Source organism: Orycteropus afer, unplaced genomic scaffold, assembly GCF_000298275.1.
Source record: "Orycteropus afer afer isolate SDZICR_OR568_19922 unplaced genomic scaffold, OryAfe1.0 scaffold00168, whole genome shotgun sequence".
Classification (NCBI taxonomy): domain Eukaryota; kingdom Metazoa; phylum Chordata; class Mammalia; order Tubulidentata; family Orycteropodidae; genus Orycteropus; species Orycteropus afer.
Genome location: NW_006921755.1, coordinates 5,106,004 through 5,120,778, shown reverse-complemented (window position 1 = coordinate 5,120,778; position 14,775 = coordinate 5,106,004). Strand labels below are relative to the sequence as shown.

At 38.9% G+C, this 14,775-nt stretch overlaps 1 protein-coding gene across 1 annotated transcript in view; it reads left to right on the top strand.

Moving 5' to 3' along the window:
- LOC103201901 (EGF-like and EMI domain-containing protein 1) overlaps nucleotides 1-14,775 on the top strand; it is a 99,600-nt gene that overhangs the window by 67,585 nt on the left and 17,240 nt on the right. The window contains exon 5 of the mRNA XM_042781764.1: nucleotides 13,001-13,138. Coding sequence (XP_042637698.1) covers nucleotides 13,001-13,138 — 138 coding nt within the window. The remainder of the gene's footprint in view (nucleotides 1-13,000; nucleotides 13,139-14,775) is intronic.

The following is a 14,775-nucleotide window of genomic DNA, read 5'->3' as shown; positions in this document are numbered from 1 at the left end:
AACTGAGGAAAAAATTTAAGCCTTGAGTTGCAATACTGAAAGATTCTATGGGCAAAATATTGAATGATGCAGGAAACATCAAAAGAAGATGGAAGAAATACAGAGTCACTGTACAAAAAAGACCTGGTTAATGTTCATCCATTTCAGGAGGTGGCATATGTTCAAGAAGCAACGGTACTGAAGGAAGAAGTCAAAGCTCCATCAAAGGAATTGGTGAAGAACAAGACTCCAGAAATTGACAGAATACCCATTGAGATGGTTCAAGAAACAGATGCTGTGCTGGAGGCACTCACTTGGCTATGCCAAGAGATTTGGAAGACAGCTACTTGGCCAACTGACTGGAAGAGATCCATATTTGTACCCTTTCCAAAGAAAGGTGAACCCACAGAATGTGGAAATTATCAAACAATATCATTGTTGTTTCATTATTGTCTCAATATAAAGAAAACAATATAAATATAGAGAAAACAAAAGTCCCCAAAACTGGACCTATAAGCAGCATCATGATAAATGGAGAAAAGATTGAAGTTGTCAAAAACTTGACATTGCCTGGTTCTACAATTGATGTCAATGGAAGCGGTAGTCAGGACATCAGACGACATATGTTGTTGGTGGTGTTTGCTGTGGAGTCAGACCGACTCAGAACGACCCTTCCTTGGGTTTCCAAGGCTGTATCACTACTGAAGTAGATTGCCCAACCTTCCTTCTGAGGATTGGCTGGTGGGTTTGAACCACCAGGTTTCTGGTTAGCAGTCAAGTGCCTTAGGCACTACGCTACCAGAGCTCCTATAGACGATATATAGCACTGGGCACATTGGCTGCAAAGGACCCTTTCAAGTGCTGAAGAGCAAAGATGTCTCCTTGAGGACTAAGGTGTGCCTGATACAAGCCATGGTATTTTCAATCACCTCATATGCATGTGAGAGCTGGACAATGAATAAGGAAGACTGAAGAAGAATTGATGCTTTTGAGTTGTGGTGCTGGCAAAGAGTGCTGAAAGTACCATGGACCGCTAAAAGAACTAACAGATCTGTCCTGGAGGAAGTGCAGCTGGAATGCTCCTTGGAAGCGAGAATGGCCAGACTTCATCTCACCTACTTTGGTCATGTTTTCAGAAAGTACCATTCCTTGGAGAAGGATGGCATGCCTGGTAAGGTGGAGGGTCGACGAAAGAGGGAAAGACCCTCAACAAGATGGATTGACACAGTGAGTGTGGCTATAGGCTCAAGTATAGCAAGGATCATGGAGCTGGTACAGGACCAAGCAGTGTTTCATTCTGCTGTGTGCAGGGTTGCTATGAGTAGAAGATGACTCAATAGCACCTAACAACAACAAAAACATAGAAGGTGAGGAGTAAGTCTCAAGTCATCTGGCTTTGGCCTCCTTTAGCCTTACTGATATTCTTCAGAAGAATTGGCCTTCCTTCATCGCCTCTGCAATGTAATACTTATTGACCACAATAACCCCATTATAAAACTCAGGGAAAGGACCTAGCAGGAATGAAGGAACCATCGGTACCCAAAGCAGCTCCAAGCTGTAACACCACACCTGACACTTGCTGGATTCTCTAAGCCGTATCTTCTGTGTACATCCTTCTCCTTCTCCATTTCCAACCATGATGCCACTTTAAGCAGCTCTGTCCTACTTTGCATTCTTTTTCACTGACTCATCCAGCTACCCATTTCCTTCAAACATTATGAACAATATTATCTAACCTTAGATACCTCCATACCTAAGCTGCAATATACAAATCAATATATCCTTTGTTAATATCTCCTGTCCTTAAAGATCTTGTCCAGTATCTCCTATCTTTAAAACAGCCTGACATGAATCCACATCACACTCCCACAATATTTTTTTTATCACCCTCACCTTAGATGATTTTATTAGCCAACAGTAATCAGGTTTCTATCTCTACCTACCCACTGGTGACCCATGAGCTCCATGTTGCCAGATTGAATGTCAATGTCTCTAGTCTTATCCTATTTGACTTCTCAGTAGCTTACAATACAGTTCACTAATTCTATTCTTGTTGAAACACTTTCCCTCTTCCATGTTACCACACTTTCCTGATTTTCATCTATCTCTATCCCCTCTCTCTCAATATCAAATATATCTCAATTCTTACCCTTTCCTTTAACTACATGTTAATATGTGAAACTATCCACTCAACCTCTCTACTTACATGACTGACAGACATTACAGACTTAATGGGTCCCAAACAGAACTGCTATTTTCTGGTCTCAATTCCATAGATACTCTTCCTAGTTTTCTCATGTTATTAAATAGCAATACCATTCATCCAGTGCTGAAGCCTAAAATCCAATTACACAAAATTAGAAAATGACCAAGCCAGGATATGAACCAGGATCTTTTGCCTCCAAATATACTGTCCTTTCAACTTCACCATATTTTTATATACATGGTATATTTATTTATCAGTCTTAATCAAGGAAGAAGAATAAAGATGATGATAAATAAAATTGCTTAGTGTTCTTACCTGAGTTACTTCCTGAAGAGATATTCTTAGTGTTACTAAATTCTCCATTGTCTTCCCCTGAATAAAAGTCTACATTTCTTTAATGACTGGTTTGCCAGTGTAGTCTTAAGATCTGTTGGTATATTTTTTTCTGCTTGAAGACAGTGAAGTTTTGCTATGGTGATATTTGCTTTTTAAAGAGCAAACTAAATAAGATGGGAGAGAAGAATTAACTACTAATTAGTATATAACTTCTTCTGAAGTCAGTTTTTCTCTCAATGCCCTGAGGAGTCCTTTTAGGCATAGACAAATGTGGACTGGTTTTCCTTTCTTATTAATATTTTGGCTTTTTAATGTGACCAGAGGTTTAGTGGCTGAGCACATCTGACAGATATATGAAATAAAATTTCTTGCCATCTTATTAGTGCATTCTCAATTATCATGAAAAAGGGGACTGTTATTGCTAGTGAGTTATAAAGTACAGGCTTTCTGTGGAATTTACATGGGAGAGTAATTTGCCCTAGAGTTGAATACATTTGGTAGAAGTGTATTTGTACATTTATTTCCCTTATGTGAATATTTGGCTGAGTTCTTTCTGCAGTCCCCACCAGACCTCAATATTTACTGACATACAAACCTTTCTTGGTGGAAAAACTGATATCTTGAATTGTTTCAAAACCTGCGGGTGGAATAAATCTTTTTAGAGCATTGGAATGTTTAACAATGAATTACTTTTTTTTCATATAACAAGTACATTTCAGGATGATACTTGTTTTTCATTCTTCCCAGGAAAAGATTCTATTATATTTATATAAATTCTTTTCAGAGGCTCTCTAAACACTTGATGTTATTAGCCACTGAATCCTCAGTGTATGCTGTGAATTAGCTATCACAATTTTGGGGTTTGAAATTAGAAAAATTCTAGATAAGGGATGGTTAAATAAGACTTCCCCATAATTACCAAGCAATATATAATATGTTGTTGTTGTTGTTGTTAGATTCCATCAGGTGGGCTCTGACTTACAGCAACCCTATGCACAACAGAAAGAAACACTGTCTGGTCCTATGCCATCCCCACAATCCCTGCCAGACTTGAGCCCATTATTACAGCCCCTGCTTCAATCCATCTTGTTGAAGATCTTCCCTTTTTGCCCACCCTCTAATATGTAATACAGTTGAGCTTAAGTTCCACAAATATTTATTGTATATCGAATCTATCAAGTAAATAATAGCCATTTGCTACCCATGAAAAACTATAAGATTGTATGATATTATTTCAGGTATGATAATGAAAAAGTGTTCATCTCAGGGTATCTGTTGGCTTACTTCTAATCGGCTGTTATAGATTTGAGAATGTACTTGTTTTAGCCCCATATATTTTGTAATGGAGTTAGAATAGCATAATTTATATTTAAATTAAATTACCACCACCAATCATAAAACTACCATGATGCAAAATCATGGGAAAATAACAAGAGAAGGAAACCACATATGATTTTTCAAATGGACAGCTTTGTCAGTTTTCCCCTAAAAAATTTATTGTTGTTGTTGTTATGTGCCATTGAGTCAGATCCGATTCATAGCGACCCCTCTTTGGGTTTCCGAGGCAGTATCACTATGGAAGTAGATTGCCCAACCTTCCTTCTGAGGAGTGGCTGGTAGGTTTGAACCGCCAGCCTTCTGGTTAGCAGTCAAGTGCCTCAGGCACTAATTTATTATAGTTAATAAGCCCTTTCAAGACCAAATTATTTTCTGCTTTGATTTGTTGTTGTTGTTGAAACCATGTGTTCTCTCTAATGGTGACATTTTGAAATTGAGGTAATATGGATTTTGATACAACTAGTAAGACCCATATGTACTGAGAGGTCTCTGGTCCTGGTATTGGTGAGATGAGGCCCATTTCTTCAGATTTATGCAGTTATACAAGTCCCCACCATTTGGCAGAATGCACTAAAAGTGGGCTAACAGATTTCTACTAAACCCCACAGGCAGAAAATGTTGGTGGGCACTATGTGTCCCATGTGTCAGAAACATTAAATATGTACTTAAACCCAGGAGTCAAAACATCAACACAGGATGTAAAGCAGGCTTGGTATAGAAAAATAGAGTCGTAGGGACTGTATTGAACTGGAGAGGGAGTTCTAAAGAGGACATCCATTACTCAATTCCAACTAACTGTGGTCCTAAGGGAACTTTATGCCAATGTGGCTAGATGTATTGATTCGTTCACTTAACAAATGTTTATGAAACACCTACATGTATTAGACACTGTTCTAAACAATGAATACAATGGTGAAGAAGACAGGCAAAGTCTTACATTCTAACAACAGCAATAGAAAATCAGAAAGTAAACCAAGAAATGTGTACTATCATGTCATATACCCCCCCCCAAAAAAAAAAAAGTAAAGAAACCCATGCAATCAAGTCAATTCCAACTCATAGTGGCCCCCATTGGATTTCAAAGGCTATACATCTTTACAGAAGTAGATTGCATCTTCTTCCTCCCATGGAACAACTGATGGGTTTGAACTGCCAACCTTCTGGTTAGCAGCCAAATGCCTTACCCACTATACCACCAGAGCTCTTTACCATGCCATAAGAAGATCTAAGAAAATGGAGCAGTAAGAACTAAGACCCTAAGTAGGGCTGACCTTGGTGAGTTCAGGAAATAGCTAATAAGCTATTGTGTGCTGGAAAAAAATGAGCAAAGTGGGTGGCAGGGGGTAGGCAATGATGTCAGATGGTAGGCAGGGAGAGGCAAAAGCCAAATTGTATAGGGCCTTGTAGGCCATGGCAAGGAATTTGGATTTTATTCTAAATATGACCAGAAAGGCGTGAATGATTCTGAACAAAGTAACGTGATATAATTTTCATTTTTAAAAAGTCATTTTAGGTACTCTATATAGAATGAACAAAGTAAGATTAGAATCATCCAAGTGAGTTATGGTGAATGGAAATGACTTTTACTGAAATTTGGACTCCCAAAGGAAGACAGTTTTGGGGATTAGACAGAGGAAGTGTATGTTTGGAAATCATGAGTTCTCTTTTGGCTGTGTGAAGTTTGAGGTGCTGAGTAGAGGTCACAAGTAGGCAGTATATAGAAAAGTTGGGACATTTATAGAGATGTTGGGATTGTAATGAGCAGTTTATCAGCACACAGATGTTAAAAGGTGAGCATGACTGGGATGACCTGTGCAGCAAGGCAGCTATAGGAGGGGCCAGAGGACTGACACTGGGTACTGCAACTTTTAACAACTAGAATACAACAAAGAAGCAGGAAAGGAGACTGAAATGAAGTGTTCAGTAAGGTTGGAAGAAAACCTAGAGAATGTGATTTCCTGGAAGGCAAATGAAGAATAGGTTGAAGAAGGTGAGAACAATGGTGTCAAGTGCTACTGAGAATCAAACAATGTGGCAGTAACTGGAGAATGATGTGGGATCTAGGATGGGTTATTTTTTTCTTTTTTCTTTTTTTTAAATTAATGGAAAGTAAAATGGATGTTTTTGGTGTATAGTTCTACCAGTTTTAATCTAGATGTCGATTTATGTCACAACTATTATAATCAGGTTTGAGAACAGTTCCAACCCCAGAAAATTCCCTTTGCTCTCCTCTGGTTGTCACCTATACCCTTAGCCCCTAACCTTTGGCAAATACTAAACTGTTTTCCATCACGGACTTCTTGTGTTTTGTTAAAGAAAGTTATATTGTTGGAATCACACAGTATGTAGCCTTTTATTCAGCATAATACCTCTGAAGCTCGTCTAAGTTGTTACTTGCATCACTAGTTGCATTTTTTGCTATTATTCCATTATCAAGTTCCTGGGTAATACAAATAGCTAAGTACTCTGCTACTAACCAAAATGTTGGTGGTTCAAATTCACCCAGTGGCAGCTCAGAACAAAGAGCTGGTGATCTACTTCTGAAAGATCACAGCCATTGAAAACCCTATGAAGTGCAGGTTTAATCTAAAACATATGGAGTTGCCATGAGTCAGAATTGACTTGACAGCAATTGCTTTTTCTTTCTGTTTTTAATTCCACTGCATGAATGTAGCACAGTTGGTTTGTTATGCACTCATTAAGGACATTTATGTTGTTTCCAGTTTTTGGTAATCATGAAGAGAGCTGCTATAAACTTTTACATATGGGTTTTTGTGTGAACTTAAGTTTTTATTTCTCTTCAGTAAATACCTAGGGGTAGGATTGCAGAGTCAAATGATTAGTGTATATTTAAGTTTGTACAAAATTACCACACTGGTTTTTGGAGTGGCTGAACCATGGTTTTTTATTTTTGTTTTGTTTTGTTTTATTGTAGTTTGAGTGGTAGTTTACAGAACAAATTAGTTTTCTATTTATGATTTATTGGTTTTTACTGTTGCTGGTGGTCTGTTTGTTTTTAAAGACAGGACAATTTTCATTTTGAAAAAAAGGTGAAAATTCAGACTGTTTTGAAAAATATCTCAATATTTAAACACCTTATGAGCAAATTCATATATATTCAGGCCACTAGTTTGCAAACTTTGATGTAACTTAATCTCTATGTTAAGAGCAGAAAAAATTGAGGATCAGAAATATTAAAAAATTTACTGGCGATCACATAGCCCTAAAGTGTCAGGTCCTCTGATCTTAAATTTTGTGTTATTTCTACTATATCACACTGCCTCCATTATGAAAAATATCACTTTTCAGAGAAATATGTTATATTGCTAGTCAAATTATTTCCTCTTTATCTATGATATTATGTTGGAAAAACATCTCAACTAGAAAACTCAAACTGTACCTTCATTTCTTATATAGTAAGCATTGTAATAGTTATCCTACTGCATCACAGTATGTGTTAAATTAAACAAAATAAACAACATAGTACCTGCTATAACAACAAACCTATAGGCAGCCTCTGGGTTATGACCATCCAGCTTACAGACTACTCCTACTTGCCCTTTAATGTAAGGCTTCAAACAGGTTCTGCCATAACTAAAACAGGAATTTTTACAATTTGGGTGCTCCACAACTTCATATGCATGTGAGAGTTGGAAAATGAACAAGAAAGACCAAAGAAGAGCTGATGCCTTTGACCTGTGGTATTGGTAAAGAATACTAAAAATACCATGGATTGTAAGAAGAATGAACAAAACAAATTTGTCCTGGAAGAAGTGCAGCCAGAATGCTTCTTTGAAGCTAGAATGGCCAGACTTCGTCTCACCTAATTTAGTCATGTTATCAGAAGAGACCATTCCCTGGAGAAGGATATCATGCCTGGTAAAGTGGAGGGTCAGTGAAAAAGGGGAAGACCCTCAATGAGATGGATTGACACAGTGGCTGCAATGATGGGCTCAAGCATAGCAAGGACTGTGAGGATGGCACAGGACCAGGCAGTGTTTCATTCTGTTGTACATAAGGTTGCTATGAGTCAGAGCCAACTCAACGGCACCTAACAATAATAACATAACAATAACCAGAGTGAGAAAAATTACAGGTAGAAACTCTGGAATGGGAGACTTGGAAGAGATACAGATTGGATTATTGGCAGGACTGTGGAGAGGCATACACATTCAAAGTGGTGCAGTTAGCTGCCATCTTTGAGCAGGGCACTGCCATCTTTGAAGCCCTACTTTAATGTTATATAAACTTTGAAATGATTGAACCAACTCCTGCTCCCAACAAATTCTTTATCACTTTCTTTTGCTGATTGTACAGCTTTTAAATCATTGAAAGAGGTTTTGAGCCTTTTCTTGCATTGAAGTAAGGCTAAATAAGAAGTGTATGTACCTGGTCCAAAGGACCTACCATATTCTTAAATATACAAATTCTTAAAGAATGGATCACTTACATAACCTGGGGGCTGCCTATATGTTGGCCTATAACCTGAGGGAATGTTTAGATTTAGAAAGATATGCCTTCAATTTTCCCTCTGTCTCTTACTAGCTCTGTTATCTTGAGCAAGTCTTACTCTTCCTGAACCTTATTTTTTTTCTAATCTATTGAAACAAAATCTTAATGTTACTTTTAACTTAGTATGTAATAAAGAGCTTTGATGATGTAGTGGATAAGGCATTTAGCTGCCAACCAGACAGTCAGTGGTTCAAACCCACCAGCTGCTCCATTGGAGAGTGAGGCAATCTGCATAAAGATTCACAGCCCTGGAAACCCAGTGGGGGTTGGAATCAACTTGAGGCAGTGGGATTTTGGTTGTTTTTTTAAGTAATAATCAGATTAGCAAGTGTGTAAGATGCCTTATACAATATAGATCTTTCAAATAAATGAGTATATATCTGAATGTCAGATACATGAAAGCAATCTGAGAGAGTTAACATTATATAATAGAAAAAAAAAATACTGGTTTAGAGATTTAGTTTTTAATCTCAACAGTATCAATAATGATCATAGAGAAGTGACCTACCTCAGTCAAGCCCATTTTTCTTTCTAGAAAATGACTATGCTTGACTTAATGTACTATCAGATACCAACGATGATTCATAAATACACTCACTTTTCACTTTTCAACATGGTTATGTTCCAAAGATCAGGTCATTATGCAAAATCCACACTATGCAAGGAAGAGGATGTGGAGGCAGCCCTGGATCCTAGACCCTCAGAACTGCTGTGTCCTCCAGCACCAACATACTCTGGATCCCAACGTCCTGCCATCAGGGCTGATGTACAAGTGTGCCTGGTGCCTGGCAGCTGGACTACAGGCACAGTTGGTGGCTCTGAAGCTTGAGCAACCAGCAGAGGCAGTCAGTGGTGGTTGCTACCAGTGCCCACGGTCCCTACCCACAGCTACCCCCCCCCCACCGTCCCAGCCATCTGCTGCTATCCTGCATGCCAGTGAGGACCTCATAGAAATGAGCAACGCCACAGAATCTGAAGCTAAGGGCCCAGAGACCAACAGTTGCTTAAAAGAGGAACTCAGCAGCCCAGACCACGGAGGAGGAGTGGGTAGCCAGCTTCTGCTGTAGGCCCTGAATTACCCCAGTACCCTTTCCACTGCAGGACTTGGTTCCTCCGGTGTGCTTGAATAGAGCGGAGTAGCAACAGAAACCCCCACCCCTCACTTCCTCTTCCACCCCTGCAGCCACTCACAGACCCTTCTCAGAAGAGCTCCCTCAAGTTCTGCCTCAGTTGCCCCTTTCACATGAAGAGCTGCAATGGTGGCTCCGGCAGTGGGAATGGGACAGGCAAAAGACCTTCTGGAGAGCTGACTGCTTCTGTGGGCCAGGAGCTGGACATAAGGAGTAAACCCATGTTAATGCACAAAATTGTCAGGTTTCCCTGCTGTCGTAAATGCGAAGTCAGATAATGAGATGGTCGATAAGTGAGAACTAACAGCACTTTAAAATACTTCTTTATATGAATAGCAATGACAAGCATAGACAAGAAAAGGAAAATATTCCTAGTTCTCTATTGTAAAGACATCACACATACACACACACACACCCCACTACAGTCATAATTTCAAATGTCTCCCTAAAGAGTGTATGTTAATATATGAGGAAAAATATTAATTCCTTCATTATTTCAATATTTCTTTTAGCTTTCTAATATTATTCAGTCCTAAACTAGCTGTTTCTAAGCCCAAAGGGGTTCTTATTTTCAACAATAAATTGATTAGCATAATTATTCTTCTGTTTACCCATTCTTTCCAAACCTGTTTTTGAACATTTGTTCTGAGCTGGGTAATTCAAACTGATGATGGCACAGTGGAATGAGAGCAGGGACAGCACTGTGCGCTGGGTGCTGTGAAGGCGCCTAAGCTGCTGTCCATCCTAAGCTGGGAGCGAGGAGTGAGGGCCATGCTTTTTGGCACTGTAACAGATATTAGGCAGCTGGAATGATGATATATGCCTTTGAGGAGGTCCACAATTCTAAGTAACCCTATTCTTTCCCATCTATCTACCTTCAATAGATTTAGGAATTAGGAATGGAAGGAAGGAAGCTATGTAGACACTCTCAATAAGGCATGTGTCCAAGCAACACAACTAAAGAACAATAAACTCCAATGGAGAAAGTAGAAATATCTAAATTCTATATTTAACATGGGAGCTCTGGTAGCATAGTGCCTAAGGTGCTTGACTGCTGACCAGAAGGCTGGCAGTTCAAACCCACCAGCCACTCCTCAGAAGGAAGATGGAGCAATCTACTTCCGTAGTGATACTGCCTCGGAAACCCAAGGAGGGGTCGCTGAGTCGGGGCCGACTCGACAGCACATAACAACAACAGCAACAACATATTTAACATGTATTAAAAAATGTCCTTTTCTTTCTCATTTCTTCACTTAGAAATTTAGTGATTATAAAATGCTTGTGTGATCAAGACTAGTAACATCCATATGCTCAGGTTGATGACCATCCATATGCCCCAAATTACTACATACAGTGTGTGTGTGTGTGTGTCTGTGTATGTGTGTGCAGATAGCATTCCTATGTAAATAATATGCGAACACATATAATGGACAGAAATGACAAAATTATGTTAAAAAGTTCTGCATAGTGCACCCATGTATTTGTCTCCCATGTCTTGTAATATTTCCAGAAGTGAATTTCTGCCTCCTTCACCCTCATTCACTAGTCTGAACATGTTACTTTTGATCATATTTGTATAATAAAGATACACACTTTGGTCAAGAATTGGGTGGATCAGTTTGGTAGAACCCCAGAAATCAGAAAATAAACATTTGGAACTGTGCAAAAATAACCAATCTGCTGTGGGGCTGATTGTGGCCCGGCCTGAGAGCAGTGGAGTTCCTTGCAGCAGATCTGCGCCCAGTATGTTGCTCCTGAGATGGGCAGAGGGTCTGGGAGGGCTATACACAGGCTAGTGCTGTGGCAGGCAGGGACCATTGTGCATGAGTGCCCCTGAGTGCTCGGTCCGGTGATGCCGCTTCCATGTGAAGCTGTTGGCATGACTATGAGGGTAAATACTGCCCCAGGCACACAGGGTTCCGGGGAGCCAGACAGACCTCTTCCGAGTGACGAACCCGCGAGTCTATGAGCCCAAGTCTTCCGCGCATGCTCCCTGAAGTCTGGGGTGTGTGTGTGTGTGTGTGTGTGTGTGTGTGTGTGTGAGGCGAGGGGGGGGAGATTCAAATGACTCTTTCACGCATGCCACTGCAACATGCCAGCCTCACCCACCTGAGTGGCCTCTCCGACTGGGGTGCACAGACTTGCGCACCTCCGGGACTGGGGCCGGACACCCTGACAGGACTGTTTCAGGCCGGAAAAAAAAAATGATTTCTTCCTGCACTGTTCAACGTTGTTGTTATGTGCCGACGAGTCAAACCCGACTCATAGCGACCCCTCCTTGGATTTCCGAGGCAGTATCACTACAGAAGTAGGATTGCCCAACCTTCCTTCCAAAGAGTGGCTGGTGGGTTTGAACCGCCAGCTGTCTGGTTAGCAGGCAAGTGTCTAAGCCACTCTGCTACCAGAGAGGTAATTTACAAGGAAGGAATTCTGCTATGAAGGGGGCTGATTTAGAAACTCAAGGATAGGCTGTTGTGGGTCTGCTGCTAGGAACCAAACCAACATATCAACAAGCACCAAGAGGAAGACTTAACATTAACTCTGTTGGACAAAGAAATTTAAAAAAAAAAAAAAAAAAAAAACGCAAATTGAAGTCATCAACCTGTAAATACACACACACACACACATACTGGTATCTCGCACTTACGAAAATAACGTGAGGGGTTGTGTGGTATTCCAAAACATATAACATGCATTATTTGCATAAAATAATAGTAGTAATTTGTACTGTTGTTGTGTTGTTGTGTGCCGTCGAGTCGGACCCGACTCACAGCAACCCCTCCTTGGGTTTCCGAGGCAGTATCACCACAGAAGTAGATTGCCCAACCTTTCTTCCAAGGAGTGACTGGTGGGTTTGAACCGCCAGCCTTCTGGTTAGCAGTCAAGTGCCTTAGGCACTAAGCTACCAGAGTAGTTTGTACTAGAAATGACAAATTAGTTTTGAAAGTAATAGTATATTTATGTAGTAAATGACCCTCATATACAACAAAACTGATTAGTACACCAACATGGAACTATTTATATATGATCAGCCAATTCATAGGCTTTGTGTTGACATTTTTGTTCCAAGGTTAATTGTAACATTATTTTCATGCACTATCAGTTCCTAAAGAGGATAGATAATAGAATATCAATAGTTTGAGAACAGAAATGTCAGTTGACAAGCAAGCTATTTGTTTTCTTATCATTGATTTATTATGCATTTTTTTAATATCCTGAAGTAACAGGTGTCTTTTGGGGTAAGCATTTAGTAGCCACTGATTAACTTCTGTATCACTTAGTCAACCTAACATTATTTATAGGTTTACTAATATTTTGATATTTATAGGCATTTCTAATGTTTAATTGTCTCTAAACTTTTACTTTAATATGTGTAGAGTGTTGATACCTTTCCAATAAACTATGTCATCTTACAACAAAGAGAGTGTACCTGTTGTTGACATATACTCAAGTTTCTCAGTTGTTATGTTAATAACCCTCTTTTGCTTGTTTTGGAAAGGGATTGAATTGGAAATTGTTAATAGCTGTGAAGAGAACAATGGTGGTTGTTCCCATCACTGTGAACATGCAATTGGTGGGCTCAGTTGTTCCTATAACCATGGACACCAGCTTGATTCAGATGAGAAAACATGCATAGGTAATGTATGGTAAATGTCATCTCCATTCAGAAGTTGCTCTGGATTCATTTAGCCGTTTCTCTCTAATGCTTATTGCTGTAATGTAAGCCACGTCTCTCAAACTGTAAGGAGAAATAGATTGACCCTGTCTCTGGCTACTAGATAGATGTAAAAGAATGATTACTTGGCAGATGATATCATTAAACCAAACCAAGCCAAACTAACTACCATCAAGCTGGATCTGACTCATAGCGACCCCTCCTTGGGTTTCCAAGGCAGTATCATTACGGAAGTACATTGCCCAATCTTCCTTCCTAGTGGTGGGTTTGAACTGCCAGCCTTCTGGTTAGCAGTCAAATGCCTTAGGCACTACTTTGGAAGCACCAGAGCTTCCAAAGATATCATTACATTTACATATTATATTGATATTATCTTGATATTAAAGGAGCTTCTGTAGCATAGTGCCTAAGGCATTGAACTCACTCATCTTCTGAGAGAACCTCCAACCCCCTAAAGCAGTGGTTTGCTATAATGCTAGAATTATGATACCATTTTTGCTTATTTTCTTTTGTGATATTTCATGTCTCCTCTCAAAAATTAGAATATAAGTATGAAAAATTCTTTGGATGATTTCATGGCACTTAATACAGTTATAGACACTTTGGAATATCATGAAACAAGAGGTAAATTTCAATGGTCTATGTGTTTGTGCTTTTTGTTTTTACAACGTGATGACATACATATCAAGGAATTTTGCTATACTCTCATTTCAGATATTATTTAAGTCAAAACAATATCTTGTTTTGTATTTTGTATTTCCTGAACCAGCATTGGTTTATGTATTGCCCTCAGAATCTATAATGCTTAACTTGAAACTAATTGCTTTCCTTGCTTGTTTTCACATAATGAAAAATATCTTTATATTTTTCCTACCTTGCTAACTTTTAAATCTGTCGAAAAATTAAAGATCTTTTTGTCTTTCTTTCTCTTTCTTCCCTCCTTCCTTTGGGTCTGTCTTTCTGTCTTCCTCCATTGACTGTTGGATAAGGGAAAGAAGAATTTCCCTTTTCGTTGCAACTTACAATTTCATTGCTTTCTTTATTCTTTCAAGAGTACAATTCGGTACAGTTCTATCTACAGCTAGAAAAATAATAACATCTGCCAGGGTCAAAATGTAGAGAACTACATATTCATGAGATTTCAGCAGTCAATATGACAATGTTATATTGTTTATGGCTAAAGTTTATTTCATTTTCCAACAATAAATACCATCCGTTTCTAAAAAAACAAACATTCACCTAGAGTAAATGGACTGATTATTTTGGGGTATACATACTTTGCTTATTTGGCTCAAAAACAGATTAAGGCCACAGATGTTTTGTAAAAACATTCATGAATGAAGAAAATTAAAGAATTTTCTTTTTAGCTTATTTTAGGATTAATTTTTTTTTCATATGAGAATGTTCAAAGCAATGTAAAAATAAGCCATCCAATCTGCAAATGGCCAAATATTCTTTGCCAAATGCAAGAACTTATTAATGCATGTTCAACTTCTTTTTTTTTAATTGTGATTTGGGTGAAAGATTTATAGAGTAAATTCACTTTCCATACAGCAGTTCACATATACTTTGTCTCATGACATTGACCACAGTTTACC